Genomic DNA, 17972 nt, shown 5'->3' with positions numbered 1-17972 from the left:
GGTTTATCCATATTTCATATTTGGAGCTATAAATGAATCATTGCAGAAAAGAAAATGTAGCTAAAACTCAGGGAGAGCACGTATTTGGCATCCATCTCCGATATCTTAGGTCTGTGCAAAATCTGCTGCTCTCCTTTGAGGCACCAAGACAACATCCCCGTTTTCTCTAGCAGCCAGCAGCACCCACAGAGCACTTCAGAAATCTGATCTATTTTCTTCTGAAAATCTGATGGAGTGTTTGAAATACACGACTGGGAATCATTTTGAAAAATTGTGCCAGGCAGTCTTATTTGCTTTCTGAAATCATTTGAAAACACCAGTTTTAGCAAAACTAACCGCAACCCTAGCAGAAGGATTAATTCATCTATTTTCTTAAGGAAAAATAATTACTGTGGATCTTTCAAAGCTCACAAGGAGCCAGCAGTAAAACCTTCCCCAGGGCTGTCATCTGTGACTGCAGATCTGGCTGTGATACTGTAAAATCAATCATTCCTCTTCGCTGGGGCCAGAAAGCAGGAGGAGGCACCTCTGCGCTGGCATCTGGAGAGTCAAAGCTGCTGCTGAGACTTTCCCTTCGCTGAATACACATTTGAGAGATGCAGCATCTGCCATGGTTGGTGGCTATGAATATATATGAGGGAGATGGTTTTCACTGAAAATATGCCAGTTCTTCATTACTAGACATGCGTGATACCTGGAGGGAGGATGCCCAAAGGGGAGGTGAAGCTCAGCGTTGGTGGTGGTGGTCCCTGGTGCCTGGCAGCAGGGGGGTGGGTGCACAGGCAGGGTGGGAAATTAAGCATTTCGCATCTGAGTGAAACCGCTGGGAAAACTGAATCAAACAGTGGTGGCAAAGGGCAGCGGGGAAATGCAGGAAAGTTGGGTGCAGAGCAGGGTGTTAGTGCTGGGGCTTCAGAGAGCTCCAAGGCATGCAGGAGCACTGCAGGGTGCGCAAGGATGGTCCTGATGGAGACCTGACGGATGCTGGCAGGGGAGAGCTTGGTGGGACTTCAATAGCTACCAGCATGCTGGTGTAAAATGTAAGTCCTCCTGGGAGGTGAGCCCCAGGCAAATGCAAAGAAGAAGAAAAAGGGGGTGGGGGGGGTGGGCAAAGAAAGCCTCTCTGGAGGGAAGGGAGGGGGAGGCAGCAGGAGGGAAGGGAGGGGGAGGCAGCAGAGCTGGGCTGGCTGAGCATCACAGTGTGCAGCTCACCTCCACCTGCTGCAAAGCCCGCAGCCCCGCTCCAGGGCAGGTGGGATGGCTTCTTGGCAGGGACTGACTGCCTTGAGTTGCTTTCCCACTGAAAAAGACATTTTTCACTTCACATTTTCACAGGAAAATGTCAGTTCCCCCCCTACCCACCCCCCAAAAAAAAAAATATTGTTTTTATTGTTTTCTGCTGTCAGTTTTCCCTTTAGGCTCCCCCTTTCCTCACTGCAAGTTCTCCAGGCAGGAATTTATTCACCATTTCCAAAAGACTGACATGAAGGTACCGTGCCAGCAGAAATACGCATCCAGAATTATACGAGTTACCATCTTCTTTTGGTATTTTCCAGTTGGAATGAGCTGAAAAAACTTAACCACCAAATCACAAATTGCTTTCGAATTGATTTGAAACTTCTTTTTAACTGATTTGTTTCAAACTTTTTGTGGGGGAAGCATATTGTTTCTACCAAAAACCTGTAAGCAAGTTTTTTTTAACCAGGCATGTCTTGTCATGTGAATTTTATCAGCTCTCCAGGCGGCAGAGTTTTGCCAAACAAAAAGGTCAGGTAAGTCACAGCAGAGGTGGGAGTGACTCTTTAGCTCAAAGAGATCTGTCTTTACAACTCTGAAGATATTTCTGGCTTTGAAGAAGACCTCACATGTTTCTTTTTCCTAATTCTCAGCCGGCCGCTTCTTGCCTGTTGAGAGGTGTTGGACTTCTGGAGCTGTTTGGCCTCTCAAACTTCAGGGAAATCTATTCAGCTGCAGCCAGAAGAAGGATATTACAGCTCCTCTTTTAGGTACTTGTGAAATCATCATGTTACTCCTCTGAGTTTTTGTTCAAAGCCCTCAAAACCGAATTGTTCCCCGAGCAGCTAAGCTGAGAGCTTCTGGTGTGCCTGGTCCCCTGCCCTGCCCTGCCACCTCTCCCTCCCCAGGTCCCCAGGGGTGTCCATTGGTCCCCAGTGCTCCCATTGTGTCCCGTGGTGCCATCGGGCTGGGGTGGGCAGGAGGTGCTTTTGCCTCTCCCCATTTTCGTTCCTGCTTTAATCACCAATTTCTTGAAATCTGAGCACATGGAACACTCTGGGAGCTCTGCTGTCACATCAAATTCAGAACAACGCTGGCAAACAGGTCCAAAAGCCCTTAGGGGATGTGTGGTGGGAGGTGGGCAGGCTGGGGCAGGGGGGAGTACCCTGCCCTGCTTGCTGCATGCCGGGGGACCTCCGCGTCCCTTCATTTGCAGAGCATGACGCTGCCATTCCCAAGCACGGTCCTCCTGCCTCTGAGACCCCGCGTGTCCCGGCACGCCCCCATCCCTGCTCCCCGCAAGGGCTTGGGGTCACCTTCATCGTGGCTTTGTCCAGTGATGGGCAGTGATGCTTGTTCTGTTTGTGTTGGCATCTGCTGTTTTGTAAAAAAAAGGTTTAATTGTGCGGGTGGTGGATGGAGGTGGCAAGTGCTGACTTCAAAGGCTGCTCCAGCTCTGGTGGTGTTGAGTTACTCTGGCATGGTCCAGTTCATCATGCAGCTGTTTAACTACAACTCTGTGATGATGTTGGAAGCATGCCCATCAGGTCCACTGGGTTCACTTGATAACAACCCCAGCAGCTCTTTAACACGGTGATTGTGAGGGGCCTGCGTCTAAGCCATCGACCTGGTTCTCCTGGGAGTTTTGGGTTGTTTGGAACCAAAACATAGCTGGGACCTGGCCATGGAGCCAGACTGTGCCCCAGCTTTGTGTAAAGCAGATAGATGTATAGCCACCTACGCTTGGTGGCTTACACCGGCCTTGAGTAGACCTTGGAGTAGCAGGACTGTTAATCATTTGCTTGAAAAACAGACTTGAGCATGATGAGTGATTTCTTGGCAGCAATATCAAGTATTGCCGAGGCCGTGGAGACCAACCTCTTCTACTACTGAGAAGGCTTTAAAGTCCCAGACTCTCATCCCTCGCACCCCTACTGCCTGTGCCTATTGTTGGCGGATCTTGGTGGTCCCTGTACCTCCAAAACCTTGCTCAGATGTTGCAGTGATGGAGCACAGCCCACGCAGGGCCACACACCCGTCCCCACCTGGGGCAGCGGCCCCACATCTCCGACAACATCCAGGCTGCCCGTGCCTGTCCTCACACAGTCTTTGGTCTACTGACCCTTGGGTGGACCTGCAAGAACCTGAGCAGGTCTAAAGCTGCTGAGCATCCCACAGGAGGGTGCTGAGATGTTGCTAAAGCACAGCCGCAACTGGCTTTCCCCAATGCTTTTCCTTCTGCCTCCCCACTCCTGCCCCCGTGAGCAGCAGAGCGTGCGGTACTCCCTCCTTCATGACTCAACGCCGCTGCAGATTCACTCTCCACATCTCTGCTGAGAGTCTGCAAATGGAAATTAAAAAGCCTCTGAAAGAAACTGTAAGTAATTCCTAATGATCCTTTCCAAGACATTTTAAAAATGAAAAGCCCCTCTGCTCTGTCTAGTTAACCAAGGTCCTTTGGAGCCAGGAGACTACTGAATATTTTAAGAGCAACGTTATTTTGCAGCAGCTCATAGCTAACGAATTCCCAATTCGTATTTCACAGTAGGTGAAGAAGAAAAGAAAAATCCATTTTCATCGCAGCTGTAATGTATTTTCCAGTCACTTGTGGAACAGATTGTGCTCAGACCTGCAGCTCTAACCACTGACACAGCTCAGACAGGGATGGAGGTGGTGGAGGCTGCGCTGTAGATGCTCTCCTTCCTCTGGCATGGTGTGGTGTGTTCAGGCTACAGCAAGTTTTGTATTTCTTGGGTGGGGTTGTCATTCCTTTCACTCCAAAGCATTCCAGCGCTCACTGCAGTTCAGGCACTCCACCGTAGGTTTGGGTGGTGGTTGATGTGCTGGAGGTGTCTCTGGTGAGCTCCTGTCTTGCAGTCAGCCGAGCAGGGTGGTCCCACTCGGACCCTTCCTTCTCTGGGGATATGATGGGGCAAAGCTGCCCTCACCGGTGGTGCATGTGGCTGTTGTCAATTGAGCTGGCTAAGCCCTAGACACGGACTCTCCGGGACACTGCAGCTACAAGGAGATGAGCTGCAGCAGCACCGGCGGGGAAGCTGGGCACAGTAGGTCAGCTCCTGTCTGCACAGCCTGTCCGAGAGCCATCTGTCCAAATAGATCCCACACAGATTAAGCTGTTTGGGAACAAGCCATTTTTTGATGAAGGTTTCTGATCAGAATGGCTATTAAGGAGTAATTGCACCTGCAGGCAAGCCCTCGTGCCCAGGGGGATGCCTGAACTCGATGGGCTCAGATACATGTGCGCGAGCTGGGCATGGAGAGGTGGCTGGCTCCGGACCAGTGTGAGCATTCCCACTGCCGGGACTGGTGGTGCAGGGTGAGCCTCAGCCCTGGGGTGTGTTCCCTGGGGATGCACAGCACTGGGGCCAGGCCACACGCAGGGGACCACGGGAAAGCTCCCTTATGGCACCCGGCATCGTTTGTGGCCAGTGACTGCTGGCAAAGAGGGTGTTCATCTCTGCGTTTTGTTTTTTCATTGCACTCCCTGGCTGGAAGAAGAGCTAAGAAGTGCAGACACATCAGTACTTCTTCCACAGTGTAAAAAAAAACAACCATAAAACCAACTAGAGTTTGGCTACTTCAGGTCCAAGGTCCATCATCCACTCCTTGCTCTAACTGTATTAAAATTGTGCAGCTCAGAGGCTGCCAGAGGCTCCATTTTCATATTACTTTGCTGGGCACTTTCCCCATTTCTTCCTATTCTGCTTTTGCTAAGTGCCTGCAAAACAAATTACAGCAAATATTCCCTCATCAGGGCAACGCTTCTTGAATCGGGGTGCATTTTTGTTTGTACATTTTGTTTATGCATCCACCTAAATTGTGCTGGCAGAGACCTTGGAGGCAGTCACAGGGGTGAAACGGTCATTAGGGAATTTTGTCTGCTGAGTGATCAACCATCTTTCATTTGTCCTGGTCCCTTGGATTCGGGATTAAAGGAGAGAGGCATAATCATCTCTCAGTGGTGAGCACGTAGCTTAGAGAAACTGGTTTAGTATAGTCTGGCTGTAGCAATGACACTGGTGTATACAGAGTGCTGCTGTAGCCAGGGGTACGTGTGGGTACCACATCGGCCTCTCCAGGCCACCTCCACCTTCCTGTGACGGGCCCCAACCAGGCTTGGGGAGCTCATTCAGGGAAAGGGTTAAGCAGCTTATGTTAATTATGTTGTTTAAATATCCCTGTTGTAAACAAAAGCTGGTGTTTAACTATTTCCCAACAGAAAGCCGAGGGGGTTTCTTGGTGCATCTTCCATGACACCAGGCAGCTGGAAAGCTCCAGGCATGGAGCTGGACGTCATGGTGTTTGCTGGAGCGACCGTGGAGCTGTGCGAGGAAGCCTCTGCACGGTGTCAGAAGGACCGGGCTGAGGACACGAGACCCTGTCCTTGGGTATCTCTGCAAAGCAAACGGGTGCTGCCCTTGAGGCTGCTGCCCACCTCAGTAAGGGGTGCTTGCTGCCACCGTAGCGTGGCACCACAGCGTTGTGTTGGTCCCTGGGCTGCGGTAGGGAACAGATGGCAGGGATGCAAGAGCTGCCTATCAGTAGACGATGAAGCATCTTTTGGCATCTGTGCTCATTTTTAGGCAGCAGCCGGCATAGAATGGCACGCAAGCGAGGTGTCTCTGCTGGCGAGGTGGCAAACAGAGCTGGTGTGACCTGATTGTGGCTGTGGGGGTGTTCCAAGGTATTTAATTAGTCTGCCAAACGTGACAACAAAACTCCCATGCGTTATTTTGGCTGGGTATTTGAGGCTAGTGGACTGTTGGGATGCAGCTGGACTCAGACCAGCCTCTCTGGGTCACAGCTCTTCCCTTGCCTCCTCTTCGTTCCCAGGAGCTGCCTTGGGAAGGCTCCTGTATCTGCTGGTTGCTTAAAATTTAAGGGAAAATATTAATTTTCAATCAGTGAGATAAACTGCCCAGGGAAATAGATACAGGAGGAAACCTTCCCAACTTATGTAAACATTTCACCAAAACTGGGGAGTATCCGTGGAGTGTTTGATCTTCATTAATAAACCAAAAAACAGCCTGTCAACAATTCCCCCCAGCTCTTTCTCCTAGAGATCCATCATTTGCTCCTGGGCTGTGCTAACATATGCTTTCCCATAAATGCAATACTTCTGGGCAGCTATTTCAGCAAGCAAGTTGGAGCATCCCATTATTTTATTCTCAGTAAGCAGTTTGCTTGGATCTAGGCTGAGTTTCCAGCTTCACTTGGGATCTAGCTTTACCATATCTCATCTCTTCCACGTGATTCTGGTTTTTAAAGGCTTGGCATAAAGTAATTGTTGTTCTGCCTGAGTCAGTCTGAGCTGTCACAGTTAATAGACCAACATCCCACGATGTGGATGGTAACTTGCATCCTAGTTCTGCTTCCCATTTGCCTGTTGTTTTTGTTTGGTCATCATTTTTGCACCTGCAATGAATCAAAGTGTAATCTCATTAATAGTAGGGTCTTGAAGCTTTTTAGTTTCAATATTTGGGCTTCAAGGTATTGTAAACGATGCTAGATGGTGAAAGCAATGCATTTCCTTACAAATAGGAGTAAAGGAGGAATCTGAAAGTACAAGTGGATGTGCATGCACATACCAGCATGTTAATTCTGGAAGTTAGTTGAAAAAAATACCCAGGGAAATGTAAAATTGGTTATAGATAATGCACACAGCTGAAAAAGTATATTGTGCATGTCTGAAATATTGTGCACCAGCTGAGCAAGTAGCCCTTTTCCATAATCCTGGATTCACCTTAGAACTTTTAATTACTAAACTCAAATTTCAAATTATTTGCAAGGCAGTGTTACAGAACCCAAAATAATCCTGCTTTACGCAACCCAGCAGGACACCTGCCTCATGAGCTGTACACAACCCCAGCCATGGCTCCGCACCACGCAGGCGCTGCAAGAGGTGCAATATAATCTAAAACTCTCAGAGTTGATTGCTAAAGGCCCAAGAAGAGACTTCAGTGGTTACTTAGGTCGGGGTGGGTTGTCACAGCCTCGAAAGCTTCTTCCCTTGCATGCCCATGTGCCTTGGTTTTAATCCAAGTGCTCCCTGCAGGCGTCAGTTCAGAGTTTTCCCCAGACACTGTGTGTGGGTATTTGCCTGGCGTTCATCGTACCACTCCTTGCTGCAAGACCTGGATCTTCTCCCTCACTTTTCATTTTATTGTTAAAAGTCCAGAGTGATCAGTCATGCTTGAAGCACTAAAGACGGACAGAAGAGTTGCAGCTTCATATCACTTTCCCTGCAGTTTGCTCTCCCAACAGATAACCCTGCACCTGCAAAAACATCGCTCACTTTGTGCCTCTTCATTGTGTTTGCAGGGAGAGGAAAAGAGCCCTCCTGAGCTTTCCAGGGTGGGTTTGATGGTCAGAAGTCACTGAGAAAAAGCAGATTTCCTCTCTCTGCTAACCTCCAAACGCCATACAGCTTGTCCCAGACCCAAGGTGTGGGGCTCAGGATTGCCACCAAGTATGCGGTTACACTTGTAGGGGTGCAGCGTGTAGTTATGGAGGTACCCTGATGGTGTCTGGAGCTGTGCGGTGGCTCAGCACTCGCTGCAGGCTGGGATGTGGTACAGTGCTGTCAGCACCCTGCCTCCGTCATCCCTGTCCTCCGAGAGGTACTTTCCCTGGGAATTATACATATATATAAAATACTATAATATATACATATAATCTGCATATATGTGTATATATATATACACACACACATTACCTATGTATTCCATGTGTTATATATTATTATTATGAATAATAGCTATTATATAGAATAATTATATAAAATATATATACGGGTTTTTTATAGCTGTGGCACGGTCATGTTCACTCCCTGTGCCCAACCCTGGGCTCTAAGCATGCACTTGGGCTTGGCTTGATCCTCTGCAAAAATTAATTAAAGGCTTTTTCCTCCAAGGGGCCAAGTGGGCTGCAGGAGGTAGGCAAACTGACCCATTTTGTGCCTGAAATGTGGTGCGTGTTTAAATTCTGCTTAAATGAATGGATGTCCTTTTGCCTATGGAGGAGGAGCAGAAGGATGCAGGCAGAGCCAGCAGCACTGCGGCAGATAACCCTGCTCCCTGGTCACCCCTAGGAGAGCAGCACCCACCTCATCTTCAGAACACGCCTGCTTTATTTGGCTCCATCTTCTGCTGGCTTCACAGGTACGCTGCTTTTGTATAACTGCAAGCCCGGCAATAACTAGTGTTTGGAGAAATACTTGGACATCATTTATGGTAGGAAAGGAATCTAGCGAGGGTTATTGAGCACACAGACACCAGCCCTGGCTGCAAAAGTCCCTGACTGCTGCAGGCTGGTGGGTACAGCTAGTGCTGCCTCCTGTTCCTGACCCCCACTGAAGGAAGGGCACTGGGGTCCAGGACCTTTGGTCAGACCCACTACACCTTTTTTCCACGTATTTAGCTTAAAACTTCAGCCCTAGGCATCACTAGATTTCCTGAAACTTTAACTTAAAAGCAAATTAATTTCTAACTGTCCCGCCAAGAAGAGTTGGGAAATACTACTGCTTAAACTGCAGAAGAGTGAAAAATAATTTTTTATTCAATGTTGTGACTTCTAAGCCAATACCACAAATTTTGGTGCCCTTCTACATCTCTCAACCACTTTGCTGCTGCAGTGCTGCTAGTGAAAACCTCTTGGCACAGAGCTGTAACCTGCCAGCCAAGTCAGAGGGCTCTGGCAGGCCTGGAAGCAAGCACTGGGGCAACTTAAATTTAATAGTAAAGCTGGCGTAATAAGGGGGCTCCTGGGTTTGGGTTTTGTTAGTATTTTTCAGCTCCAGTATGGCTTCTCACGGAAACACCCATCCATCCCAGCAGCACGGAAGCCGTGGCAGCACACCCTTCACCTCCAGAAGGCCAATGCTCCCTGTGATGTTCCACAGCAGCATCCTCGGTCCTGCGTTCCTGAGGCTATCCAGAGAAAAGATGACTTGGTCCCTGCTTCCAGCATATACCCATCTACTCCAAAACCTGCACGAGGAGGAAAACACAGGTCCCTGGAGTGTGTGGTGGGTGCTGCACAGCCAGAAGTCATGGCAGGACCCTCCTGCTTCGGGCTTAAGACTAATCACCCCAGTTCAGCTACCCCTTGTTGACCCTCGGCAGGCTCTGCCAATTATTTCTGCCAGCCCCATGCCGTGCCCCATGGCAGCTGGGTGCCATGGGGAGGGTCTTTACCCCCAGGGGGGGCTCAGCATCCCAGGCTGGGGCCGGAAAAAGAGCCCTGAAACAGCTGCTGGGGAGAAGCTTGGAAGCTTTACAGCTCCCAGCCCACTGTGTCAGCAACACCACCCCTATCTCAGGGCCGTTATCTTCCAACAGTGTAAATATTTTCCAAATGAGCTGGAAGGAATACTGACAAATGCAGTTTTGCTGGAAAATGTCACTGAGTTGGGAACTGGTTATCGGTCCTGGCCCTGGAGCGGGGCACGGCTGGGGGGTCCCTGCTGGAGCCTGCACCCAGAAGCACCTTGCCCTTCTGCACCAAACTGAAGCATTTTAGTTTTCTGCTTTCACTTCTGCTGTCAGTGCACCTTGCTGTATTGATTATTTGGTGCTCTCTTTCTTCCCCCTGCCCCATGTGCCAGGGATTAAGAAGATGCTGATGCTGTTGTTGGCTTTGGCACCCAGAGGTTGTGCTCAGAGCATCCCATTGGCATGCGGGGAGTGTTGGTGCAGTGATCAAGACACTGTGTGGGCAATGAGCTACTGAAAAAAAATGCCCATTGCCTCATTTAATATCCCTGCCAAAATGCTAACCTGACAACAAGAATGTTGTAACAAACGTGAGACTTATATTATGCTTAATGCTTCAAACACCCACAGGGGTGGGCTGTTTGAACTGCCTTTGCCAAGTTAAAGTTCTTAATTAAAGAAAAAAGATTTGTTAGTAGAATCTTAAGGTATTTGTCTCTTAATTGTTCTTTTAAAACTAACATGGATGGAAAGCAGTGGAAAAATCTTTCCCAGCTGGTGGCTCTTTGGTACGTTGTGAGTTTATTAGCCCTTGATGAGCAAAGGGCTTCAGGTGCAAAAAGCTTCTTAAGGGCAGTTTCCAGGCTGGGAAGGGTCAGGGAAGCACCTGCCTTGGAAACATCCACCCCCATCCCTCAACTGCCTCGGTGAGGGCTTCACAGCTCCTGCTGGAGGGGTATTTGGGGCACCTTGTAGCCTCTTGGCTCTGTTGTCCCCAGCTCACCTCTCCCACCACGGTTTGTGCTCTGCAACAGCATTTCCCTCAAGCAGCAGCTTTGGCATGAGATGGGGCTCAAACAGCAGCGGCGGCGGCGCCAAGGTAAGCCTAACAGTGGTTTTATGCCAGCACCCTGCCAAAAATGTTCGTGCCGTGGGAATTTAGATATTCATGCATCTGCATGACTGCTGGGCAGCAACTGGAGGCTAGCAGCAGGACGTGCCGGTTGGAGCTAGGTGATGAAATGGGATGGTGTTTAGGTGAATAACTGCCTTAAATTGCAGAAGAGTAAAAATTAATTTTTTATTCAATGTTGTGACTTCTAAGCCAATACCACAAATTTTGGTGCCCTTCCACATCTCTCAACCACTTTGCTGCTGCAGTGCTGCTAGTGAAAACCTCTTGGCACAGAGCTGTAACCTGCCAGCCAAGTCAGAGGGCTCTGGCAGGCCTGGAGGCAAGCACTGGGGCAACTTAAATTTAATAGAAAAGCTGGCGTAATAAGGGGGCTGTGGGAGTCACCCTGCCGGGGGCAGCCCCAGTGCCCTCCCTGCCATCACAGGCAGAAGCACGCTGCTGGCCGGAGGTTTCCCAGCCAGCCCTTGCCTGGTGCCTCTGACTTACTCCTGCTTCTCCTTCTCCCGGCTTTGGCAGCACCGTGTTGAGTTACGGCTCCTGTGCCTACAAATCGGTGGCTTGGAGAGTGGCCCTTGGGACAGGCATCAGCAGGAAGAAAGTGTGAACGTGCAATGGGAACCGCAGCCCCTTGCTCAACGGAGTGGGCTCATGCCAGGACATGTCACCTGGCACAGATATTTAAGTTCATGGGACAAAGGCTCTACTTCCAGTAGCAAGCATATCCATATAAAATAAACAGTATTTTTTTTGCCTTAAGTGGGAAGCAGGGGCTGTATTTTACATATATATTCCACAGTGGGAAGGTGGAAAAGATCTCCAAAGGCAATAGATGCCCAGGTTGCTGCTTGCCTTCCTGCTGCTGTGGGGTGCTGGTCACCATACCTGGGCATCAGTAGGAAAACCACTCGTGTCTGAGAACTTTTCAAACTGGTGTGGGTGCCCCTGCGAGGGCAGGGCAAGGGCGTTGCTCAGGGCACGGGGATGGGACTAGGTGGAAACCTGGCAGGGCATCACGGCACAGGCAGGGTGAGGAGGCATTCAATCCCTTGTAAGTGCCCAGTAAGAAGCCTTTGTTTTGGTTCTTGACTTTAAAAAGAAACAAATGTTCCTTATTTTTGTCTAAATTTGGTGTAATCAGATCACTCCCACCACTGAAGCTCATCTCCTCCTGTTGGGTACATTGAAGCTATTATTATTTATTTTTCCATGGGCCCCTCTGTTTCTAATTACTTTGTGCTGATGCTATGTGAATATGTTGAGTCTGCGTTGCCTTTAATACCTGCCACATGCTGGGTCTGTTGCGTACATTAGTTCTCCAACACATTTCTCAGGTATTTCCTGCTATTATTTACCTCTCTATTGCTGATATTACTACTATTGCATATATGATAAAGCTGTTTTCTGATGGGGCTATAAGCCAGAAGGCCAAGTGGACAGAAAGCGCACTGGTACACAGGGACATCTACAAGTAACTTTTACTACCGGTGGTTACAGTTGGTGGAATTTTGTGGCTTTTGTTGTTCTTTTTTTAATAGACATCAGTGAGAGTTTTGCTGCAGTAAAGGCAATAAGGGACTGATAGTGCAGAAAAATATGTCTCTATGCTAACGTATAAATAGCCTGTGTGGTGATGCTGCTGCTCTGGCAACAGTTGTGTAGCTCATGCGCTTAGAAATCTTTGTTTCTTTTTTTTATTTTTTTTTTTTTATTTGCCAGACATTGAAATCTTCCATGTGTGGGAGGTCTCTCATAAATGGATTTTATTTGGAAGACAGCAGTGAAAAGGTTTTTTTTGAGAAATGAAGGGGAGAAACATTTATTGAAAAAATAAAAGGGGGAGAATATATATAACACACACACAATTTTGGCTATATTAAAGCCTTGTCAGAGCTACAGTGCCGTTGTCCCCTGAGCCCCGAGCCCACAGGGGCTGGCTCTGGCCCATCTGCTGTGCTACCAGCACAACTGGTGCTTTGCAATGATTATTCCTCTTTCCACATTAAACTCCTGGCTCGATGGCCCAGGGCTCTCAGCTGGGTGGAGGCAAAGCGGTGCTCCTGAAGCACTAACTCCTGCTGGATTTTTGTGCTTGTGCCTTCTGGAAATGCTAAAGCATCCTGAGCATCGTCTGATGTTACTGTGGAGGCGCAGGGACCGACCCCGGCAGCAGCCCTGGCCACCTGTGAAGTCTTCGCACTGTAGGCACGTTATTTTTCCCAGCAGCTTCATCGCCTGGCTGACGCAGGAGCGTGTGTCTCTGCAGCTCCGAGGAGAGCCTGTCCCTCCCTCCAGCAGGGCTTTTCTGGGCTCGTGTCCAGCACTAAATATGGAAAATTCCAGCAGTCAATCCTGTCCGTTTTGAAGCTGTTTGGGACTTTTGAACTTTCAAAACAAAGATGAATGCAACTGTTTATTTTATAGCAGATTCTAGTTGGAAAAATACAACCTGCATGCCAGGTCCCCCGGTGAAGGTACCCGGCAGCTCCCAGCGCAGCAGAGCTGCTATCTCAGTGAGTTAGACCCAGTCAAAGATCAGAGAAACACTGACCTCTGGCTTTTAAAAAAGCTTGCCTTGATTCTGATCTGGATAATTCGTATTGATTACCTTATGTGAAGAGTAACAGGCTGTCTCCTGCCTGCTGCCTGATTGCACCTGGCCTCTTCAGCTGTGGAATACGGGGAAGTATGAAAGAATCTCCACTTTCCCGAAGCTTTGTCCGAGGTTGGCTTCTCGTCTGTGTACTCCAGCTAGTTTTCTCCATGAAACTAATAACCAGCAGTGAAAAAACAACACTCCATTTAAATTTACCCCCCTGCTCTTTGTGGTTTCTGTGCATAACACACACATATGCACCTTGACAGATTCCACTGACCCAACAAAGCTCCGAACCGCATGAGAGCGGCAACAGCCCGCACGCTCTGCAGGGCAGAGTCGGGCAGGGGCTCTGGGTACAGCCAGCAGAGCTCAGGCAGCAACACAGGAATAGAACAAAAATGTCTGGCTGTTATCTGAACAGGATGGAAATTTTTCCTGAATTTATTAAGCACTCTAGTTTCACACTTCTTATAGTTACCAGAAACTTGGGAGTTTTGGTTTTACAGGTTACTATGTTTTCAAACATTGGAGAAAGGAACTGATAGGCTCCATCCTCACTGCTGTGAATGAAGCTCAGTGAGTAATACAACTCACACGAGCACTTTTGGCAGCTTTCCTCCAAACCCAGCTAGAAGTTGCTCTGCTTGAAATCCCAGGCCTTGTTTTCCTGTCTTTTGACTAATGACAATCTGTATCTGCTAGGCTCCACAACCACACATGTAGCTGCCAGCCTGCTTCAAAAGGAAGGATCACAAGGCAGCAGATCCTATTAGCTCTGATTTCGTTTGGGTTTGTTCCATTTAATCGGAACAGTTCTGTTGTGTCAGCCTAGTGTAAAGGATGTATTGTTGCATAAAAGCACAGCTCGGAAAAAAAAAATAATGGTGGGGATGTATTTTGAAATACAACTGTTAAGTTGTGCCCTCCGCTTAATTTAGCGCAGCAAAGAAAACAGACCAGAGGTGGTCAAATATTTGTAGCTTTACTGTGAAAAACAATGTTGCTTGCTCAACACAGCAGTTAATACTACCGATACCGTAACTAATTTTTTTAAAACATTAGCAATCTTTTGGATTTCCAGAAAAGGAAGAACATGACCACCTTCAACTACTGCTTCAGAAGTGCCTGATTTTTTCTCAGAAAGGAAATTCTGAAGCAGCACTCCAGCATTATCCAGCACCGTAAAGCAGGGGGCATCACTGGAAGCATATAAAGCTCAACATACATGAACTGGGCAATACTCCTTGGCCTTGCAGCCACTTACACATGCTGCTCCATTCCTCTGACTAGCTCCGAAACAGCAAAATGAAACAAATCAGCAAGGCAGAGATCATACAAGTAGCTGTTGTTCCACTGCTGCTTTCACTCATCTCCAGGAACAGCTACTGAAGCACGCTGAAAAATGACAAATGAGACCCTAAGGCTGCTGACAACATTCATCTCCCTTTCTGTACTCTTCATTTAGGTAAGCACAAGTGCCGTCATGCGACTTTTAATGCATTGCTTTGTGCTTCGGCAACCTTCTAAATAGTCTCTCAGAGGTTTGCCAGCAGAAACAATGCTGAAATAATACTAATTTGAAAAAAAACGGAAATTAAACAATTTAGTAGGCACACTTCAGCCTAAATTAGCAGATTTGTTCAAGCATAAAGCTCAGTATCAGAGCCTATGCACATTCCTGTCTATTCCAAAGTTCACCACTGCACTGGAACTGGACAGTAAAGATTCTAATTAATCAGATGCAGAGTATACTACCAGCTTCACAGAATATGGTACTGAAATGCATAAGCACACAACAGCTACTGCAGGCTCACAAATGCTTTTTCATAGTGTAAACTAATCAAACTTCTATTGGTATTACATGAACAGAAGTAGTTTATTTGAACTGGAGTGATTTGTGTTTTAATGAAGAACCCACCTCTTGTACCAAAAAAATACCTGTAGACACTGGCAATGAGATCTTTACCTTCTCACTTGTCAACCAAATATAAACCTGGCTAACAAATCATTGCTATATTACTGTTTTTAAATATACATTGTTACCATGTTGTTATAATCATTTGACTTGTGGTTATACACAGGAATACTACAACCAATTGATATAGATAAATCACACAAATTATTTCAAAATATCTAAGCCTGTTTTTCAAATAAAATAATTAAAAGTAAACTTTTATGTGGAGCAAATGATACAGTATTTAGTAAATTAGCAGGAGCCAGTACTTTTGAGTCACACAAAGCTCTAGCATTATTTGTACCAATATGATTAAAATACTGATGTAACTGTCCTACACTTGTACGGGGCGAAGGGCTCCATTCTTTTCTACTTGGACTTTCACTGATGTCATACTGAACTTAAATCAAATGATTCCCCATACTGGTTTTGAATTAGAATTTAAGAAAAAACCAGAAAACTAACCATGCTTTGTCAAACAGGGTACGAAATCTTTATTCACCAATAAGTTAAGTGTTCTTATAAATAGATGTTGTAGTCTTTTGTACACCACATCGAGTATAAAGCTAAGCTTGAATTATTCCTCAGACTCTGATCCCTCTTCATCTTGACTGATTTGGAAGTAGCGTAGTTCATATGTCTCCTTGTCAGATGCAACAACACGAAGCCAGTCACGCAGATTGTTCTTCTTGAGGTACTTCTTTGTGAGGTATTTTAGGTACCTTGAAAACAGTAGTTACATTGTTAGAACCTTAGTCAGAAGTTAGAACCTTCTCATTTTAACAACCCTTACTTCTGTGTGCGCTCCACCCAAGACATGGCTCTAGCAGGACAATGACACACTAATTATATCCCAAAACAACAATTTACCATATATAACAGACAACTAAAAATATATTTTCATTCAGGATACACAAGAAACTATTATTTGATGCTTTTTGGCTACACAGCACAATGCCAGTAACTCAAAAGCACTGAGAAGTGCTTCTAAACCCTGTTCTACCGTAAGAGATACTGGTGCATCTGTATCAGCAACTGAAGGGGGAGATGCAAGGAACGAACTCACACCTCTGATCAGCATACTCATCAGCTGCGTGCCCTAACATGCTACGAGGCTTAAGACTTCATTTGGCTTTAAGGGGCTCTTTTGCCACAACACATACTGTGTACACACACATTTTAACACAACCAATTAAGTAATTAAACAGCCACTTGTGAGGTTTTCACCAGCCATACTGAATTCACATATCTTTCCTTGATTCACTTCTAACAACCTGTACAAAGCACCTCTCTCTTACATTTTTATATTAAAGGGAGCATTAATTTTCCATCAAGTCTTTGAGTTTTAAAGAGCAGATTTTTATGTATCTAATGTCATAAATTTGCCTGAATTACACCTTTCACTAATATTTACAACTGCTACGAAGGCTAGAGCTAACACCTTCTCCATACCTGTGAGAGGTGCATCATGTTCGGTATACCACAGTTCAAATTCCACCACCACAAATACAGCAGAGGGAAACGTATGCCAACCTTTTAGAAAATTGCTTCTCTGACGTCACTGTTATCTTGTTCTTCAGACGTTCAATGTGAACGGTGTTGCCCAAGTTTCCAGTTTTTCCATTGACCTTAACCTTCTCCTTTAGGAACTGTTCCTGTTTCAACATTAAAGAAATAGAACACTAGGGAATGGCACCCTAGGTATGAACTAGGGAAGGGACCCTAGCCATATAGCAATGTTTAAAAATCACTGTTTACTTACATCCCGATAGCAAGCATTTACAACACAGTAAAGTTTTACAGCAGGTAATTAAAAAAAACATCACTCCCGTGCTAAAACAGGATGCAATTTAAAATAGCTGCATTCGTAGGTATGAATCATCTTGTTTACGACAGACATCTAAACGCAAGAAAGTTTCAAAAAGTGCTGGTAACTTAAAGAACAGCTGTTGATTTTACTAGTTTAGAATGTAACCTTTCGGCTGTTAATTCAGTTATTGTACCGTACCAAGGCTTTTATTATACTATGCACCTGAAATACAAGCAAAACCACGACTTACAAAATTCCCAGAATCAAAGATTCCATCTTCCACAGGATGGGTCAAGTCAAGGCAAAACTTCCAGGTCGACTTTTTAGATTTTCTGTCTTTTTGCTGCAACACACCAAAACCCCCAGCATTAACAACAACCCACACCCGACAAGGTTTTACCGGCCGAGGGGCACAGGGCAGCGCGCGTCCCGCGGCCGGCCCAAGCCGACACCGCCTGGAGAGCGGGGCTCACTGCAGCCGCCTGGGCCCGGGCCGGGCCCCGGCCGCCCGCCCCCCCGCCCGCCCGCGACCCTCTGGGGCGAGAGGCCCGCTCGCCACCGGTGGCAGGAAGGCCGCCAGCTCCCCCTCGCCCCCCGCAGCTCCCCGGCCCGGGCCCCCAGCCCCGCGGCCCGGCGGCGCTTACCGGCGGCATGCTGCCTCCCCGCCGCTCCCGCAAAAAGGGCACCTCGCGCTGCACGCCACGCTTTTATACCCACCGTGACGTCATCACGCACGCGCAGTGCACGGCGCCTGCGCAGCCCGGGGCATGCCGGGAAGCGGGAGGCCCCACCGCCCCCGCGGCAGTAGCAGGCGCCACACGGCGAGGGCAGGAGCGAGCGGCTGTCCTGTTCTGCTTTTGCGTTCCGTTGTCCTTTCTGACCGACACAAATAAACCACAAGCGCCTCTGTTCTCTCGTACAAGCCGCGCCCGGCGAGGGGTTTCTCCCGGGGGAAGCTGGGGGCGCCGGCAGGGCCCACCCGCTGCCAGCGCCAGGCCCGGAGCCGC

General features: G+C 47.6%; 1 protein-coding gene across 1 annotated transcript; it reads right to left on the bottom strand.

The window, feature by feature from the left end:
• Positions 1-15624: 15624 nt before the first annotated feature.
• On the bottom strand, positions 15625-17698 carry RPL22L1 (ribosomal protein L22 like 1). The gene is made up of 4 exons (XM_040613603.1): positions 17610-17698; positions 17216-17308; positions 16689-16810; positions 15625-15877 (listed from the first exon to the last, which is right to left on the bottom strand). The coding sequence occupies exons 1-4, from the start codon at positions 17616-17618 to the stop codon at positions 15733-15735; spliced, it is 369 nt and encodes a 122-aa protein (XP_040469537.1). The 5' UTR covers positions 17619-17698; the 3' UTR covers positions 15625-15732.
• Between the last annotated feature and the right edge of the window lie 274 nt (positions 17699-17972).

This window comes from Falco naumanni, chromosome 13 (genome assembly GCF_017639655.2).
Source record: "Falco naumanni isolate bFalNau1 chromosome 13, bFalNau1.pat, whole genome shotgun sequence".
NCBI classification, from domain to species: domain Eukaryota; kingdom Metazoa; phylum Chordata; class Aves; order Falconiformes; family Falconidae; genus Falco; species Falco naumanni.
Note: the sequence above shows the minus strand (reverse complement) of the source record. Positions and strands in the feature narration are given on the sequence as shown.